Source organism: Hyla sarda, chromosome 3 (assembly GCF_029499605.1).
Source record: "Hyla sarda isolate aHylSar1 chromosome 3, aHylSar1.hap1, whole genome shotgun sequence".
Taxonomy (NCBI): Eukaryota; Metazoa; Chordata; class Amphibia; order Anura; family Hylidae; genus Hyla; species Hyla sarda.
Window position 1 is genome coordinate 16,230,547 of NC_079191.1, and position 20,575 is coordinate 16,251,121.

At 42.2% G+C, this 20,575-nt stretch overlaps 1 protein-coding gene and 1 long non-coding RNA gene across 2 annotated transcripts in view; one reads left to right on the top strand and one right to left on the bottom strand.

The window, feature by feature from the left end:
• The window catches only part of LOC130361160 (uncharacterized), a 40,744-nt gene extending 24,108 nt beyond the window's left edge, over window positions 1-16,636 (top strand). Inside the window, exon 3 of the long non-coding RNA XR_008890889.1 lies at window positions 16,371-16,636. This is a non-coding gene — a long non-coding RNA (uncharacterized LOC130361160). The remainder of the gene's footprint in view (window positions 1-16,370) is intronic.
• ELP3 (elongator acetyltransferase complex subunit 3) overlaps window positions 1-20,575 on the bottom strand; it is a 178,721-nt gene that overhangs the window by 66,810 nt on the left and 91,336 nt on the right. The window contains exon 9 of the mRNA XM_056563812.1: window positions 16,105-16,231. Coding sequence (XP_056419787.1) covers window positions 16,105-16,231 — 127 coding nt within the window. The remainder of the gene's footprint in view (window positions 1-16,104; window positions 16,232-20,575) is intronic.

Consider the following 20,575-nt stretch of genomic DNA (forward strand, 5'->3'; position numbering starts at 1 on the left):
TGGGGTCTATTTCAGGCGTCTCGGCCACCTTCTTGGCTATAAAGGGACGAGGGCATTCTGACCTTAGCTTATTTCTGTTTACCCGGTCCAATGCCCGCCGGGTCCAGAACTCTATATAAGTAGCCACCTGGGGCAAGGGGGCCCAGTCCCCTGACCGGGGGTGGGATATGTCCTCCGGATTAAAGAAGGGTTGCCCCAACGTATCTAGGATGGCTTCTCCTGATACCTCCGGCTCGGCGACATTAGCGTCCGCCATAATGCCCGCATCAACGTCTGACTCGGAGTCTGCGTCCTCCGGTTCTTCAGAGTCCTCAGCTGACTCATCTGATGTATTATAAGAGTCAGGTTTAGTCCGCTTGGCGGATTTATGCCTCTTATTAGAAAACTCCCCGAGGCTCGGGGGTCGCACTGAGTCATTCTGAACTGTTAATGGTGCGGGTTGACAGTCTGTGGAGGGACCTGTCGGGAGCATAAATTGTACTTCCCCTGCCGGGGAGTCGAAAGGCACGGTGACGTGCTTGCGTTTACGCAGAGCCTTGCTTGGCTTAGGAATGTCTGCCGATGTGGTAGGCAACATTTGGGTAGATGCAGAGGCCAGAGCGGCTTGCACTGACTTATTTATGAGATCCTGTATCTGCGAGGCAGAGAGGAATTGTGGGGTGTCAGGGGTTAATAACTCCCCCACAATTAAAGACTGAGAGCTTTCTCCAGCCATATTAATGTTTTGATATTAATTGAAGCTAATAAGTCTAAGCTTAGAGCACTGAGTAACAAGGTAGGTATGATAGTTATCAATGCCAGGGGAAAACCCTTACAGCGTGCACTGAATCTATATAGTAATGGAGGGCCGTGTATGCTCCTGACCTGCTCACACTCGCCGTTCGCACCCGACTGACGAAGTGGGAGGAGGAGCGGAGAAGTATTAACGCTCAGAGCCGAAATATCACGAGAACTCGGCCGAGAGTCTCGTGATAGGACGGGAACTGAGCGCGCAGCGTAGCGATAGGTCAGTGGTTGGAGGAGGGCACGCCTCCTCCCCACCCTGCCGACAGCGCGCGAAGATAGCGGAGGAAGATGAAGGCGCGAAAAGGAGAAAATGGCGCTGGTAAGTGAAAAGAGAGATAGGGTGGAAGCGCTGTCTAGCTGTATGTAAAGCTAAAAAACCAGGCCAAGACTCGCGTCGGGGATCGCGATCTAAACTGCAATCGCGGTCGGGACGCAGCAAGAAATAAAATCAGTAAGAGTAAAAGACATATATAAAAAACATATGAGAGGAATGAGAAACGAGGAGTAGTACTGAGTAAATCAGTACAGAAGCAATACACAGGATCAATGAGGATAGAAACATAAAGATATACAAATCCAGTAATACTTATCACTTAACTGACTGCCATGAGCAGAAAGAAAGAGGAGGAGTGGTTCCAGACAGCCCTTTATATATGAGCCAGTCGGGCTAGGAGGGGTGAAGAGAGACGCAAGGGCTGCTGGGAGATGTAGTTCTAAAGTTTTTTCTTTGGAATTTGAGTTTTGTATGGTTTTAAAATATTCTGCTATGAGCATTAAAAAGAAAGATTTAATGCAAGATACGAGCCTCCTGTCTGATATATAACTCAGGATCAGTACAGGATAAGTAATGTAATGTATGTACACAGTGACCTCACCAGCAGAATAGTGAGTACAGCTCTGGAGTATAATACAGGATATAACTCAGGATCAGTACAGGATAAGTAATGTAATGTATGTACACAGTGACCTCACCAGCAGAATAGTGAGTACAGCTCTGGAGTATAATACAGGATATAACTCAGGATCAGTACAGGATAAGTAATGTAATGTATGTACACAGTGACCTCACCAGCAGAATAGTGAGTGCAGCTCTGGAGTATAATACAGGATATAACTCAGGATCAGTACAGGATAAGTAATGTAATGTATGTACACAGTGACCTCACCAGCAGAATAGTGAGTACAGCTCTGGAGTATAATACAGGATATAACTCAGGATCAGTACAGGATAAGTAATGTAATGTATGTACACAGTGATCTCACCAGCAGAATAGTGAGTACAGCTCTGGAGTATAATACAGGATATAACTCAGGATCAGTACAGGATAAGTAATGTAATGTATGTACACAGTGATCTCACCAGCAGAATAGTGAGTACAGCTCTGGAGTATAATACAGGATATAACTCAGGATCAGTACAGGATAAGTAATGTAATGTATGTACACAGTGACCTCACCAGCAGAATAGTGAGTACAGCTCTGGAGTATAATACAGGATATAACTCAGGATCAGTACAGGATAAGTAATGTAATGTATGTACACAGTGACCTCACCAGCAGAATAGTGAGTACAGCTCTGGAGTATAATACAGGATATAACTCAGGATCAGTACAGGATAAGTAATGTAATGCATGTACACAGTGACCTCACCAGCAGAATAGTGAGTACAGCTCTGGAGTATAATACAGGATATAACTCAGGATCAGTACAGGATAAGTAACGTAATGTATGTACACAGTGACATCACCAGCAGAATAGTGAGTACAGCTCTGGAGTATAATACAGGATATAACTCAGGATCAGTACAGGATAAGTAATGTAATGTATGTACACAGTGACCTCACCAGCAGAATAGTGAGTACAGCTCTGGAGTATAATACAGGATATAACTCAGGATCAGTACAGGATAAGTAATGTAATGTATGTACACAGTGACCTCACCAGCAGAATAGTGAGTACAGCTCTGGAGTATAATACAGGGTATAACTCAGGATCAGTACAGGATAAGTAATGTAATGTATGTACAGTGACCTCACCAGCAGAATAGTGAGTACAGCTCTGGAGTATAATACGGGATATAACTCAGGATCAGTACAGGATAAGTAATGTAATGTATGTACACAGTGATCTCACCAGCAGAATAGTGAGTACAGCTCTGGATTATAATACAGAATATAACTCAGGATCAGTACAGGATAAGTAATGTAATGTATGTACAGTGACCTCACCAGCAGAATAGTGAGTACAGCTCTGGAGTATAATACAGGATATAACTCAGGATCAGTACAGGATAAGTAATGTAAAGTATGTACACAGTGATCTCACCAGCAGAATAGTGAGTACAGCTCTGGAGTATAATACAGGATATAACTCAGGATCAGTACAGGATAAGTAATGTAATGTATGTACACAGTGATCTCACCAGCAGAATAGTGAGTACAGCTCTGGAGTATAATACAGGATATAACTCAGGATCAGTACAGGATAAGTAATGTAATGTATGTACACAGTGACCTCACCAGCAGAATAGTGAGTACAGCTCTGGAGTATAATACAGGATATAACTCAGGATCAGTACAGGATAAGTAATGTAATGTATGTACACAGTGACCTCACCAGCAGAATAGTGAGTACAGCTCTGGAGTATAATACAGGATATAACTCAGGATCAGTACAGGATAAGTAATGTAATGCATGTACACAGTGACCTCACCAGCAGAATAGTGAGTACAGCTCTGGAGTATAATACAGGATATAACTCAGGATCAGTACAGGATAAGTAACGTAATGTATGTACACAGTGACCTCACCAGCAGAATAGTGAGTACAGCTCTGGAGTATAATACAGGATATAACTCAGGATCAGTACAGGATAAGTAATGTAATGTATGTACACAGTGATCTCACCAGCAGAATAGTGAGTACAGCTCTGGATTATAATACAGAATATAACTCAGGATCAGTACAGGATAAGTAATGTAATGTATGTACAGTGACCTCACCAGCAGAATAGTGAGTACAGCTCTGGAGTATAATACAGGATATAACTCAGGATCAGTACAGGATAAGTAATGTAATGTATGTACACAGTGACCTCACCAGCAGAATAGTGAGTACAGCTCTGGAGTATAATACAGGATATAACTCAGGATCAGTACAGGATGAGACATTTAGGCACGTATCGTGTCGCCTGCTCGGTTAATGTGCATGTCAGGTTTACAGCTTTATAGACATAAATTATATGGGAATTGATAACGGGGCTTGAGATGTTGAGATTTACCCACAGGGAGTAGAAGTGACATCACAGGAGATGAGATGAGAGGTTGGGGATTAGTTCCTAAATCTACTAAACTACAAGGCGATTAGATGACAATGGCTGCTGCATCACCACCGACTGCTCGGAATACGTTAATACTATTTGATCTTGGAAAGTAACAAAATATCAAAAGCAGAAATTGTACGTGAGACCCTAAGGACGCGTCAAAGCCATTTAATGGTGTCTAGGGAACGATTATGGCGAGAAACGGAGAAGAAATAAGGCAATGAAACACGTGGGTCAACACTCCTAGAGAGTGTGTATACTAAAGATCAGAGGTTCTTAAAGGGGTACTCCGCTGCTCACCATTTGGAACAAACTGTTCCGAACGCTGGAGCCGGGAGCTCATCATGTCATAACCCCGCCCCCTCGTCCAGTCACGCCCCGCCCCCTCAATGCAAGTCTATGGGAGGGGGCGTGACAGTCGTCACGCCCCCTCCCATAGACTTGCATTGAGGGGGCGTGACGTTACAAGGGGGTGGGGCTATGACATCACAAGCTCCCGGCGTCAGCTCCAGCAGTTCCAAACGCTGAGCAGCGGAGTACCCCTTTAAAGGGGTACTCACTTTTTTTTATATATTTTTTTTTAAATCAACTGGTGCCAGAAAGTTATACAGATTTGTCAATTACTTCTATTTAAAAAATCTTAATCCTTCCAGTACTTATTAGCTGCTGAATACTACAGAGAAAATTATTTTCTCTTTGGAACACAGACAGAGCTCTCTGCTGACATAACAAGCACAGTGCTCTCTGCTGACATCTCTGTCCATTTTAGGAACTGTCCAGAGCAGTCTATGTTTGCTATGGGGATTTTCTCCTACTCTGGACAGTTCTTAAAATGGACAGAGGTGTCAGCAGAGAGCACTGTGGTCGTGATGTCAGCAGAGAGCTCTGTGTTCCAAAAAGAAAAGAATTTCCTCTGTAGTATTCAGCAGCTAATAAGTACTGGAAGGATTAAGATTTATTAAAATAAGTAATTTACAAATCTGTATTTTTTTTTTTTTTTTTTTTTTTAAATCAACTGGTGCCAGAAAGTTAAAGTCTTTCACCGGAGTACCCCTTTAACACAGTCCTCCAGGCAACCAACAGTCCAGGATTTGATGTGTTTCCCATTTCTATTCCAATGGAGGAACCAAAAAAAACGAAATATTGGTGGGGCTCGAGGACTGGGTAAGGGGTCCTCTGCTATAGAGAGAGTCATGTATCACAATTCAAGTTTTATATCACAATTCTCTCCCTAGGGGGCAGAATATTAAAATGATTTTGGAGAACAAAGCAAATCCTCCTTGGTGATCTTCATGCATTACGTTCCCAACCAAGGGAGACTCCGGAGTGACGACCTTGGTTGAAGCTTCTTTAGTTGTCACTGATGTAATCTTGACAGACTGGACATGGGGAAGGCCGGGAGTTCCTCCTTGACGCGCTGACAAAGATATCGGAAGCAGCGGTTCAGCTATACGATGGGAAGGTTAAAGGGGTACTCCGGTGGAAAACTTTTTTTATTTAAATCAACTGGCTCCAAAAAGTTAAACAGATTTGTAAATTACTTCAATTAAAAAATCTTTACCCTTCCAGTACTTTTTAGCAGCTGTATGCTACAGAGGAAATTCTTTTATTTTTGAATTAAAGGAGTATTCCAGGAAAAACCGTCCCAGGAGGCTACCTTATCGCGGTGGGACGGTCCAAGCTATTTGACCGCCGGCGGAGACAAATTTGCGAGCTAAGTGCCTCACTATTTCATAGTTTCACATTTGCATCTATTACACCATAGCTGTATGGCTCTCCATGTTTTAACTGCATATTCATGTTGCACCTATATCCTTGTGCTGGCAGTGTGCTGCTGCATTCTTCTGTTGCTGTATATATATATATATATATATATATATATATATATATATATATATATATCTCAACTGGCTCCAGAAAGTTAAACAGATTTGTAAATTACTTCTATTAAAAAATCTTAATCCTTCCAATAATTATCAGCTGCTGAAGTTGAGTCTTTCTTTTCTGTCTGACAACAGTGCTCTCTGCTGACACCTCTGCTTGTCTCGAGAACTGCACAGAGTAGAAGAGGTTTGCTATGGGGATTTGCTTCTACTCTGGACAGTTCCCGAGATAGGTGTCATCAGAGAGCACTTAGACAGAAAAGAACAACTCAACTTCAGCAGTACATAAGTACTGAAAGGATTAGGATTTTAATAGATTTAATAGAAGTAATTTACAAATCGGTTTAACTTTCTGGAGCCAAGTGATATATATATATATATATATATATATATATAAAAAGTTTTTTTCCTGGATAACCCCCTTTAATTTTTAGTCTTGTCCACATTGCTCTCTGCTGACACCTGATGCCCGTATCGGGAACTGTTCAGAACAGCATAGGTTTTCTCCTGCTCTGGACAGTTCCTGATATGGACAGAGGTGTCAGCAGAGAGCAATGTGGAAAAGACAAAAAAGAGATTAAAAAAGAAAAAGAATTTCCTCTGTAGCATACAGCTGCTAAAAAGTACTGGAAGGGTAAAATTTTTTTATATAACAGTAATTTACAAATCTGGCACCAGTAAATTAAAAAAAAATGTTTTCCACCTGAGTGCCCCTTTAACAACTGCACGTTCCACCCGGCAGAGCAATTTATAGAGACGATAATGTGACACAGCAGATCTGCACCGCCGCCTGTCCCGTCCGGCTACAGCTGTCAGTCCTGCGTCAGAACTTCTAGAACATTCACAGTCTACAATGTTACTGGGTTTTCATTATAATTTTTGTTTTATTGCACAACTCAGGGTGTGACAGTCCTTCAGCCAACAGCGCACGCACCATTAGATTTCCCAACAAATATTCAGCCTTATGTCTACTGGCACATACATTGGGCGTAGATCTAATGACTGCTCGGTGGTGGAGAACAAAAGGCCCAAGAGAGGGAATCTGACAATTCCTACACAGTGATCTCTCAACTTACAATGGCCTCAACATACAATGGTCTTTTCTGGACCATTGTAATTTGAAACCAGACTCAACAAACAATGATACAGACAGTCCAGATCTATGATACATGTCAACGGGCGGAAGAACCGACCAATCAGAATGGACATTAACTGGTAAACCCCCTGTATTACTGAAGTGTATGCACTGACTGGTGTCTGGTAGCGCCCCCTACAGTACAGGAAGGTATTACATGTTCTGTACACTTTACCTGTATTACTGAAGTGTATGCACTGACTGGTGTCTGGTAGCGCCCCCTACAGTACAGGGAGGTATTACATGTTCTGTACTCCTTACCTGTATTACTGAAGTGCATGCACTGACTGGTGTCTGGTAGCGCCCCCTACAGTACAGGGAGGTATTACATGTTCTGTACTACTCTTTACCTGTATTACTGAAGCGTATGCACCGACTGATGTCTGGTAGCATCTAGTAGTTATATTCTTGTATATAGGAGCAGTATTATAGTAGTTATATTCTTGTATATAGGAGCAGTATTATAGTAGTTATATTCTTGTATATAGGAGCAGTATTATAGTAGTTATATTCTTGTATATAGGAGGCAGTATTATAGTAGTTATATTCTTGTATATAGGAGGCAGTATTATAGTAGTTATATACTTGTATATAGGAGGCAGTATTATAGTAGTTATATTCTTGTATATAGGAGCAGTATTATAGTAGTTATATTCTTGTATATAGGAGCAGTATTATAGTAGTTACATTCTTGTATATAGGAGGCAGTATTATAGTAGTTATATTCTTGTATATAGGAGGCAGTATTATAGTAGTTATATACTTGTATATAGGAGGCAGTATTATAGTAGTTATATACTTGTATATAGGAGGCAGTATTATAGTAGTTATATTCTTGTATATAGGAGCAGTATTATAGTAGTTATATTCTTGTATATAGGAGCAGTATTATAGTAGTTATATTCTTGTATATAGGAGGCAGTATTATAGTAGTTATATTCTTGTATATAGGAGGCAGTATTATAGTAGTTATATACTTGTATATAGGAGGCAGTATTATAGTAGTTATATTCCTGTATATAGGAGCAGTATTATAGTAGTTATATTCTTGTATATAGGAGCAGTATTATAGTAGTTACATTCTTGTATATAGGAGCAGTATTATAGTAGTTATATTCTTGTATATAGGAGCAGTATTATAGTAGTTATATTCTTGTATATAGGAGCAGTATTATAGTAGTTATATTCTTGTATATAGGAGCAGTATTATAGTAGTTATATTCTTGTATATAGGAGGCAGTATTATAGTAGTTATATTCTTGTATATAGGAGCAGTATTATAGTAGTTTTATTATTATACATAGAAGGCAGTATTATAGTAGTTATATTCTTGTATATAGGAGCAGTATTATAGTAGTTATATTCTTGTATATAGGAGCAGTATTATAGTAGTTTTATTATTATACATAGAAGGCAGTATTATAGTAGTTATATTCTTGTATATAGGAGCAGTATTATAGTAGTTATATTCTTGTATATAGGAGCAGTATTATAGTAGTTTTATTATTATACATAGAAGGCAGTATTATAGCAGTTATCAGGCACGGTAGAATGTTACACATTACTATAATGTGTAACAAAAAATTACGCCCTTTATTAATCCTCCAGGAGTGGGAACACATGACCTGAAAAAATAACATAGGAATAGCAAGCAATAGAGAGAACTGTGTCACCGGCACTCACCCATAAGACTTCATCTTTTATTTCTTCATATTAAAAATACAAGCAGTCGGTCGGGATAAGAAGATCTGAGCATTGTGTCAGCCGAAGCTGAGCGGGGATATAGTAGGCAACAGTTTCGCGGTCAATCACCCGCTTCCTCCGCCGGAGCAATGTTCCTGCCTGGTCCATGTCTACGATCGTGATTCAGGCTTCTGCTGCCACAGCAACATTAGGCTTAAAGGGGTATTCCAGGCAAAAACTTTGTTTTATATATCAACGGGCTCCACAAAGTTAAAGAGATTTGTATATCACTTCTATAAAAAAATCTTAATCCTTTCAGTACTTATGAGCTTCTGAAGTTAAGGTTGTTCTTTTCTGTCTAAGTGCTCTCTGATGACACGTGTCTCGGGAACCGCCCAGTTTAGAAGCAAATCCCCATAGCAAACCTCTTCTAAACTGGGCGGTTCCCGAGACACGTGTCATCAAAGAGCACTTAGACAGAAAAGAACAACTCAACTTCAGAAGCTCATAAGTACTGAAAGGATTAAGATTTTTTAATAGAAGTAATTTACAAATCTGTTTAAAGGGGTATTCCAGGCAAAAACTTTTTTTTATATATCAACTGGCTCCGGAAAGTTAAACAGATTTGTAAATTACTTCTATTAAAAAATCTTAATCCTTTCAGTACTTATGAGCTGCTGAAGTTGAGTTGTTCTTTTCTGTCTAAGTCCTCTCTGATGACACGTGTCTCGGGAACCGCCCAGTTTAGAAGAGGTTTGCTATGGGGATTTGCTTCTAAACTGGGTGGTTCCTGAGACACGAGTCATCAGAGAGCACTTAGACAGAAAAGAACAACCTTAACTTCAGAAGCTCATAAGTACTGAAAGGATTAAGATTTTTTAATAGAAATAATTTACAAATCTGTTTAACTTTCTGGAGCCAGTTGATATATAAAATCATTTTTTTCCCCCTGGATAACCCCTTTAACTTTTCTTTAAGTCTACTTAGGGATTATCCCATGATAAAGCTCAGCGGTCTCCAAACGGGGGACCTCCAGCTGTTGCAATACTGCAGCTGTGCACATGTAACAACTATATAACAAATATAACAACTATAATAGCAAGCAATAGAGAGAACTGTGTCACCGGCACTCACCCATAAAACTTTATCTTTTATTTCTTCATATTAAAAATACAAGCAGACGGTCGGGATGAAAATCTCTGAACACCGCGTCAGCCGAAGCTGAGCGGGGATATAGTAGGCAACAGTTTCGCGGTCAATCACCCGCTTCCTCCGCCGGAGGAAGCGGGTGATTGACCGCGAAACTGTTGCCTACTATATCCCCGCTCAGCTTCGGCTGACGCGGTGTTCAGAGATTTTCATCCCGACCGTCTGCTTGTATTTTTAATATGAAGAAATAAAAGATAAAGTTTTATGGGTGAGTGCCGGTGACACAGTTCTCTCTATTGCTTGCTATTATAGTTGTTATATTTGTTATATAGTTGTTACATGTGCACAGCTGCAGTATTGCAACAGCTGGAGGTCCCCCGTTTGGAGACCGCTGAGCTTTATCATGGGATAATCCCTAAGTAGACTTAAAGAAAAGTTAAAGGGGTTATCCAGGGGGAAAAAAATGATTTTATATATCAACTGGCTCCAGAAAGTTAAACAGATTTGTAAATTATTTCTATTAAAAAATCTTAATCCTTTCAGTACTTATGAGCTTCTGAAGTTAAGGTTGTTCTTTTCTGTCTAAGTGCTCTCTGATGACTCGTGTCTCAGGAACCACCCAGTTTAGAAGCAAATCCCCATAGCAAACCTCTTCTAAACTGGGCGGTTCCCGAGACACGTGTCATCAGAGAGGACTTAGACAGAAAAGAACAACTCAACTTCAGCAGCTCATAAGTACTGAAAGGATTAAGATTTTTTAATAGAAGTAATTTACAAATCTGTTTAACTTTCCGGAGCCAGTTGATATATAAAAAAAAGTTTTTGCCTGGAATACCCCTTTAAACAGATTTGTAAATTACTTCTATTAAAAAATCTTAATCCTTTCAGTACTTATGAGCTTCTGAAGTTGAGTTGTTCTTTTCTGTCTAAGTGCTCTTTGATGACACGTGTCTCGGGAACCGCCCAGTTTAGAAGAGGTTTGCTATGGGGATTTGCTTCTAAACTGGGCGGTTCCCGAGACACGTGTCATCAGAGAGCACTTAGACAGAAAAGAACAACCTTAACTTCAGAAGCTCATAAGTACTGAAAGGATTAAGATTTTTTTATAGAAGTGATATACAAATCTCTTTAACTTTGTGGAGCCCGTTGATATATAAAACAAAGTTTTTGCCTGGAATACCCCTTTAAGCCTAATGTTGCTGTGGCAGCAGAAGCCTGAATCACGATCGTAGACATGGACCAGGCAGGAACATTGCTGACTTTGCTGGGAAATGATCAGAGTCGATAGGAGCCGCCCTATCATGGAGTTCCCCCTTGTAAACAGCATCTTGATATTGACTTGTGTGTTTACGACTCGCGGCCCCCGTGATTTATGAGCGCTCTCCTCTTCTGTCCGTTTTTAGTGTTGGTGTCACCTCATCCCTCATAGAGCGGCAGAGATATCGCACTGGGGGAATGAGGTGTCAGGTCCGCACAGGGCCCCATTAATCCTGTCTGAAAAGGCCGTGATTTATTACAACTATTAATTTAATTATCTTATCGGGGGCATCACCGGCCTCTCCAGCCTTTCCGCCATTGACTGCAGAACCCAGGACGGAGCAGGGGCGGCTGATTCATTCCAATTACAGGAAGGAGACCACGTTGTTACTGATCGTGACTGGAACAGCTAGAAACCTTGTTTACCGGGCAAAGTAAAAAATAAAAACCGCAGCCATGTACATTGGAGCCTCCGAGACGCATAAAATAACAACAAAGACGACAATGCGACGGGTCCTCATAGTAATAACACAGGGTGTCCTGAAAGTAAGGAAAGAACAACATAAAATGAAGATGATTGGGATAAATGTGATACAATTGTATACATTAAAGGGTTACTCCGATCCCCAGCGTCCTGAACTCAATGTTCCGAACGCTGGGTGCGGGCTTCCATGTTCACGATCGCCCCCTCGTGATGTCACACCCCGTAACATCATGCCCCGCCCACGCAATAAAAGTCTATGGGAAGGGGGCGTGATGGCCATTGCGCCCCTTTCCCATAGACTTTTATTGCGGGAGCGGGACATGATGTCACGGGGGCGGGGCATCACGAAGGGGCGGGCGTGGACACGAAAGCCCGCACCCAGCGTTTGGAACATGGAGTTCCGGATGCTGGGGAGCGGAGTAACCCTTTAATGTATAAAATTGTATCACATTCATCCCAACCAACTTCAGCTTCATAGACTTGGATTGAGGGGGCGGGGCATGACATCACATCCCGATGGGGCGGGCGTGAACACGGAAGACCGCACCCACCGTTCGGAACATTGAGTTCCAGACACTGGGGAGCGGAGTAACCCTTTAATGTATAAAATTGTATCACATTCATCCCAACCATCTTCATAGACTTGCATTGAGAGGGCGGGACGTCACGAGGGGGCCGGTGTGAACACGGTAGCCCGCACCGACCGTTCCGAACATTGAGTTCCGGACGCTGGGGAGCGGAGTAACCCTTTAAAGGGGGAAAACCTGTTAGACCAGGTCATCAACATGAGCCAACTTGAATGCCGCCATCTTGGACTGAACTTTTTGTGTGCGACACATAAAGACTGGCAGAGAATCTCCTTAAAAAACAATGGTGCACTTCATGTTAGTGTAATCTTATTTGTCCTCATCATAATACAGTGATTTGTTAAAATCGGACATGTGAATGGCCTGAACCTCATTGCAGAAGACTTTAACCAACTCCACACATTACAGGTCACCCTTTACCTACAATATACTTGACAAACTTCTTTCCATATGCAGATAAATAGGTTCTGTCACCAATAAATCCAAAAGTGGGTTTCCAATGAAGAAAGCAAAACAGTCTCAAAATTTTCTCTGAAGATACTAATACTAATTCCTTGCAGAGATTCTTCTCCTATGGGGGTTTTACATAGTAGAACTCCTCCAAAGTTAAAGGGGAACTCCCGTGGAAATTTTATTTTTATTTTTTTAAATCAAAAAGGTGCCAGAAAGTTAAACAAATTCGTAAATGACTTCTGTTCAAAAATCTTAATCCTTCCAGTACTTTTTAGGGGCTGTATACTACAGAGGAAATGCTCTTCTTTTTGGATTTCTCTTTTGTCATGACCACAGTGCTCTCTGCTGACCTCTCTGTCCATTTTAGGAACTGTCTAGAGCAGCATATGTTTGCTATGGGGATTTTCTCCTGCTCTGGACAGTTCCTAAAATGGACAGCAGAGGTCAGCAGAGAGCACTGTGGTCGTGACAGAAGAGAAACAAAAAAAGAAAAGCATTTCCTCTGTAGTATACAGCCCCTAAAAAGGACTGGAAGGATTAAGATTTTTTAATAGAAGTCATTTACAAATCTATTTAACTTTCTGGCACCAGTTGGTAAAATAAATAAATAAATAAAAAGATTTCCACAGTAGTATCCATTTAAAGGGGTACTCGTCCCCTAGACATCTTATCCCCCATCCAAAGGATAGGGGATAAAATGTCTGATTGCGGCAGTCCCGCCGCTGGGGTCCCTTGCGATCTCCCTGCTGCACCCAGGTTCATTTAGAGCGTAGGGTGCAGCTCCGGAGGCTCGTGACATCACCGCCACGACCCCTCAATGCAAGTCTATGGGAGGGGGCGTGGCGGCCGCCACGCCCCCTCCCATAGACTTACATTGAGGGGTCGTGGCCATGATGTCACGAGTGGGGCGTGGTCATGGCGTCACTAGCCTCCGTCCTGCATCGCCAGTCATCCGGCAAAGTTCGCTCCATGCGCCGGTTGTCTGGGGTGCCGCAGCAGACATCACGGACGTCCCTTTGGATAGGGGATAAGCTGTCTAAGGGCGAAGTACCCCTTTAAGAAAAAGGTTCTCTCCTTTGCAACCTATAAGTCACATGATCCTTTGCAATCATTTAAGAACACAATCTAAGGAAAGTTCCTTATGGCACCTCCAGTATAGGCGATTGTATCACAGATAAGGTTTTCCAGGACCACCATGAGCATGTCCCAAAATCTAAGACTAGAAATGTGCTTTACACCCTGGAAGTGATTACACAGAACCTTTCCTTGCTACTTCTTACCCCCCTTGGAAAAAAAAAGCTAGGTATGTACATAGATAAATAAAATCTCCTTTCAGAGTTTCCGGCAATCCAGAACTCTTCAAGATTTTAAATGGAAGACTGATCCCATATGATCAACCAGAAGACTCCGGTGATGCTGGCCATACACATAAGGTGCCAGCCAAACCCACTGAAAATTACTGCTGTGACCGACCAACCATCTACTATGGTCTCCACACTCTTCCCCGCAGGTGGAAGAGGAGAAGGATCAAACATATTTGATTTAAGTGGGTACGATCAGATTCAAAAACTATTTATATGTTGTGCATCTTGGCCAAAAATTTACTTTTCTAATGTACTTCATAAAAAATGTATCTCCTTTTTATAGAAATCATGGCATCTAAAGAAGACCAATGTCATCCAGAACATAATCGCGTTCGGCTGCAGCATCATCTTTGTCCCAGCTGTAGTAGCACAGGCCGGGACAAAGTCCAGTAAGGGAGGCTAGTAGTAGTCGAGCAGAAAAAAAAAAAAAAAAGAACCTTGGAGTTGGCGCTGCTGGTTCTAAAGATGAATGTAGCAAACCGAAGCCAGAGATGTAGATGTACAAAGCACTGGAAGGTTTAGTGTATAAAAAATAAAACCAATAAAGGAATACGCGTTTCGGGAGAGACACCCTTCTTCAGATCAGTAATCTGGTCTGAAGAAGGTGGTGGTTCCCCCGAAATGCGTAATCCTTTATTGGTTTTATTTGTTATACAATAAACCTTCCAGTGCTTTGTACATCTACATCTCTGGCTTTGGTTTGCTACATTCATCTTTAGAACCAGCAGTGCCACTCCAAGGTTTTTCTTTTTTTACTCAACTACTACATGACTACTCCCAGGAAACGGTTCTACCTCTCCATCAACCTCAGGCTTAGCAGCGGTTCCAGCTTCTTTGTAACCCCACATGTGGGTTGATACGCAAGTTTTAACTCGCTCCAAGGTGAGCAGCCACTACCTAGGGCGTTTTACATGCCCCACATCTCTCTCCTAACTACCCAAAACGGTATCACATGAGGCGCCCCCTCTGGTCTCTCGTTTTTTCTTTCACTTACATTAAGGGAGGCTGGGACTAGCACTCCTCTGTGCTCACTCCTGTCCTATCAAATTGCAGTATGAAAACAGAGAGGAGGGGGTTACAGAGCAGCCTACATTGATTGAGTAAAGAGACCCAGTACAGCAGACTCAGGGAGAAAGTGGAGTCTTGCAGAGCGAGAACACACCTCCTCTAAAGCACAGAATGACAAACCAAGTGAGCAACAAATAGAAGGTATTTGTGAGAGAAATATGGGTGCTAGACATATAAAAAAAGATATGTACATGATCAGGATTAGGTACTAGGGGTCTGGCTGACTGTCTGATGTGTATGGGGACCTCCAGACTCTGCCTGGACAAATAAATATTGTGGAAGAGAAGGCTCTACAAAGATCTGAATCCATCTGACCCGGCCATGTTTCTCCACAGAGATTTCGATTCCATCTGACCCGGCCATGTTTCTCCACAGAGATTTCAATTCCATCTGACCCGGCCTGGTTTCTCCACAGAGATCTGAATCCATCTGACCCGGCCAGGTTTCTCCACAGAGATCTGGATCCATTTGACCAGGTCTGGTTTCTCCTCAGAGATCTATATCTATCTGACCAGCCTTCCTTGATAAGAAGGACTGAGTTGTGGGTTCGGACATGATAGTCAGACACCAGCATAATATTTGGATGCAGTTGCCTGACTATGGTGATTCCCGACATCCTCCTCTGACTCCTTTCAGCCCCAGTTAATTTGCGGATCGTCTTTACGCCATTACAGGAGAAAATCCCCCTAGGCTGGCAGTGAAATCCTGGCCCAGCTGGTCTTACTCTGATGACCAGATCTTCCTCCAAGCTACTCTAATCACTTGATTTTCCCTTCTAATGTAGATTCACCTCAAAACTGATCCACAGAAAACTGATCACTGGATTTTATTCTGCCCTCTAGGGTTATGGGTCTAATCTCTGACTGTGAGAGGGCAGCAGGCTCTATTATAGGGGCCATTATTAGTGTATTATGATTAATCTGATAACTTACTATGAATTGCTCGATATCGCGCTCAAGTCCCACGTTTGGCAAATCTGGCATCATGTGAGAAACCACTTTGAACCCGGCATCCTTAGCCATGTGAAAAGACTCACACACCGCCTTCACCGTGTGACCTCTGAAAGATAGAGGTGGAAAAATAAACATCCTCATAAAATGGGCGCTGTCAGATTCAAAAACATTTTATGTGCTGTGCATTTTGGCAAAACATTAACCTTTCTAATATACTTCATAAGAAAATTATTTCATTTTTATAGAAATCATGCCTTATAAAACAGACCACTAGGGGTCCCCATACCATCCCGAACATAATTATATCCGGCTGCAGCATCAGCTAGCACTCCTCTGTGCTCACTCCTGTCCTATCAGACTGCAGAATGAAAACAGAGAGGAGGGGGTTACAGGGCAGCGTGCAGTGATTGGATGAAGAGATCCAGCACAGCAGGCAAAGAGAGGAAGCTGAGTCATGCAAAATGAGGACACGCCCCCTTCAGAGCACAGAATGGCAAACCAAGTGAGCAACAGAAAGGTATTTGTGAGAGAACAATAGATGCTAGACACACAAAAATTATATCTACATGATTAGGAATATGTCCACTTTTTTGTAGGCTATGCCAGAAACTTAAAAAAAAAAAAGAAGAAGAAAAAGGAAAAAGCAGTGCAGAGTCAAACAATACCAATTCCCATTGCAACCTGCCAGATGCAAATAGTGGATGGTGCCAAGATATGATGTAATTGCCCATATATTTCTCCTTCTCTAATTAATAGGAGTCCACATATTTGGTTTACTAAAAACCACTGTTAGCTAGGCTCCCTTAAAGTGGTACTACGGTGGAAAACATTTATTTATTTTCCAAATCAACTGGTGCCAGAAAGTTTAACAGATTTGTGGATTACTTCTGTTTAAAAATCTTAATCCTTCCAGTATGCACCAGAGGAAGTTGTGTAGTTTTTTTCTGGCTGACCACCAGTTTTTTTTCTGCCTGTCCACAGTGCTCTCTGCTGACACCTCTGTCCACGTCGGGAACTGTCCAGAGCAGGAGAGGCTTGCTATGGCGGTTTGCTCCTACTCTGGACAGTTCCTGACATGGACAGAGGTGTCAGTAGAGAGAACTATGGTCAGACAGAAAATTTCAAAAAGAAATGCTCCTGTGGAGCATACAGCAGCTGATAAGTACTGGAAGGACTTTTAAATAAAAGTAATTTACAAATCTGTTTAACTTTCTAGCACCAGTTAATAAAAAATAAAAAAAATGGTTTTCCACCGGAGTACCCCTTCAACTACTTAAAGGAGTACTGTGGTGGGGATTTTTTTTTTTTTAAATCAACTGGTGGCAGAAAATTAAACAGATTTGTAAATGACTTCTATTAAAAATGTTTAATCCTTCCAGTACTTTTTAGCAGCTGTATGCTACAGAGGAAATTCTTTTCTTTTTGAATTTCTTTTTTGTCTTGACCACAGTGCTCTCTGCTGACACCTGATGCCCGTATCAGGAACTGTCCAGAGGAGGAGAAAATCCCCATTGCAAACCTATGCTGCTCTGGATAGTTCAGCAGAGAGCACTGTGGACAAGAGAAAAAAGAAATTCAAATAGAAAAGAATTTCCTCTGTAGCATACAGCTGCTAAAAAGTACTGGAAGGATAAAGATTATTTAATAGAAGTCCTTTACACATCTGTTTAACTTTCTGGCACCAGTTGATTTAAAAAAAAATGTTTCCCATCAGAGTACCCCTTTAAAGGAGAACTCCGGAATAGGAAAATTGCCCGTCATACACCCGGCAGTAAAAAAAAATAAAGATGTACATACCTTCCTTCGCTCCCCCGCTGCCTCCGGTAACCCGCTCCGGTCTCCGCCGTGATCCTCTTCCTGGTTGCCGGCGGTCGGCGAGTAATACTGCACTCAGCCAATCACCGGCCGCAGCGAAGTCCCGACTCAGCCGGCGATAGGCTGAGCGGCACTGTGACGTTTTCGGCCCCGACAGCAGGTGCCGGTGTAGTAAAGAATAGTGTGTCTTGAAGCGTTCTCACATTGCCGTTCAGCTTATCGCTGGCCGAGTCGGGACGTTGCTGTGGGCGGTGATTGGCTGAGTGCAGTATGACTCGCCGACCACCGGCACCCAGGAAGAGGATCGCGGCGGAGACCGGAGCGGATTACCGAAGGAGCGAAAGAAGGTATGTACCTCTTTATTTTTTTACTGCCGGGTGTATGACGGGCAATTTTCCTATTCCGAAGTTCTCCTTTAAGTAAATCCGGAGCATTTTTGAACTTTCCTAGTTTTTTATTTTAGGTGAATTGGGTCGATACAAAAAAAAGAAATAAAACAACAACAAATATCTAGTAGCAAAAGTAATCATAACCTTAAATGGGCGCTGTCAGATACAAAAACTTTCATATGATGTAAAGCATGTATAACCGATAGGTTTTGCAATTGCTTTCATTAGAAAATTTTCAGTATTTCATACTGAAAAATCCAGTCAAACAACTGCCCCCCCTGCCTGCCTGGACACATACTAGTCCTGCTGTGTCCATGAGTCATCACCTATGTCATGGACACACTTCCTTGATTGACAGCTGTGAGCGCAGGGCTCAGAGCTGGAGGAAAAATCCTCCCACTGTCAGCTTGTGTCCCGCTACTGTCAGTGAGGACAAGCTGGGAGTTGTAGTTTTGCTAATGCTAGGGGAGATGTGAGCAGACAGCATACTGAGGGAGGGGGCGGAGACCTGCACAGTGAGGCCACGCCCCCTCCCTTTGAGAGGAATTCAGACTAGTGAGCTAAATTAAAAGTAATAAAAAAAATAAAGGTGATAGACACATAAAAATTAGATGTACATGGTCAGGATAAGGTACGGAGTGATATAAAAATAAAAAAATTTTGTAGGATCTGACGGGTACACTTTAAAGGGGTACTCTACCCCTAGACATCTTATCCCCAATCCAAAGGATAGGGGATAAGATATTTGATCGCTGGGGATCCCCGCAATCTCAGCTGCAGCACCCCAGAAATCTAGATGCTCGTGATGTCACGGTCACACCCGGTTTTTACGTCACGGCCACGCCCCCTTAATGCAAGTCTATGGGAGGGGGTGTGACGGCCGCCACGCCCCCTCCCATAGACTTGCATTGAGGGGCCGTGGCCGTGAGGTAACGAGCCTCCATCGCTGCACCCGAAGCTCTAAACTAATGCCGGATGCAGCAGGGAGATCGCGGGGGTCCCCACCGACGGGACCCCCTGCGATCAGACATCTTATCCCCTATCCTTTGGATAAGGCATAAGATGTCTAGGAGCGGAGTACCCCTTTAATGTCTTCATACGTAGCCGGTAAGAATCTGCACTCATCACACAGGTGTCCTCTCTAGAACAGGTCAGCACCATAAAATGAATCTCCTCTTCAGTTAAGGGGTGCTTAAAATATAAAAAAAAAAACACTGTGACCCATCAATGGAGGATGATCGGGAACAATGCCGCCCCCATCTATTATATAGACTTTGGTTTATTACGTGGCCGGAGGACATATAATTACATTATAAATAAATGGCGTTCTCCATTAACGATGGCCCTTCATGGATAACTAAGACAGGATAATTCACTTTCCTCGCAGAGGAGTAAGTGCCTCTTAGGATAAACTTTTATGATTTCTCTATTCTTTTTTTTTTTTACAAAAGACCCTCAGGAAGATGGAGATGGAGCACTTATCAAGCTCAGAACATTCCTCTGTTATCCGGAAAGACACACTTGTGGGATGAAAAGAAGCAGATATGTACATTGATTTATCAATTATACGGGAGAGATATTCCGTTATATAATACAGGTCTCTATACAGTGCAGACAAGATACTACAAAAGAATCCTCAATGGAAAGATAAAAGGCAAGACAGATTCTGTATTAAAGGGGTAGTCCAGGATTTTTTTTTTTATTTGACTATGCTACAGGGGCTGTAAAGTTAGTGTAGTCCATAATATAGTGTCTGTACCTGTGTGTGATGGTTTTCTCACAATTCTTATGTGATTTTTACCCCAATATTTATTTTTAACAGCATAAAAAATGACTGTTGTCTCAGATTTTTCCCAGGTTGCAATGCGGCCGAGACCTGACATCACTAGTCGGCTGATGACAGGGAGCCTGTCTGCTTCAATGGGTGGAGCGATCACTTGGTGGGAGAGAGATCAATCTGCAACTAATGCAACAGCTGTAGGCACCCTGATTGAAAACCACAGGTCTTTTGAATGGATGCAGCTCATTTATGTTTCAATGGGAGGGATGGTTGATGTGTGGGAGGGAGGAAAATGGAATTAAGGGATTTGTAGTAAAAAAAGAAAAACTCAAACAGGAAATACCAGTTCACAATAGCTAGCCACAGTGTTATGGTAATCTCACAACATAGCCATTTATCCCCAAGACAAGCGCAGATCCTTCCTAAGTATGTCCATTACTGTCTGCCAGGTACGTACTAAAATCAC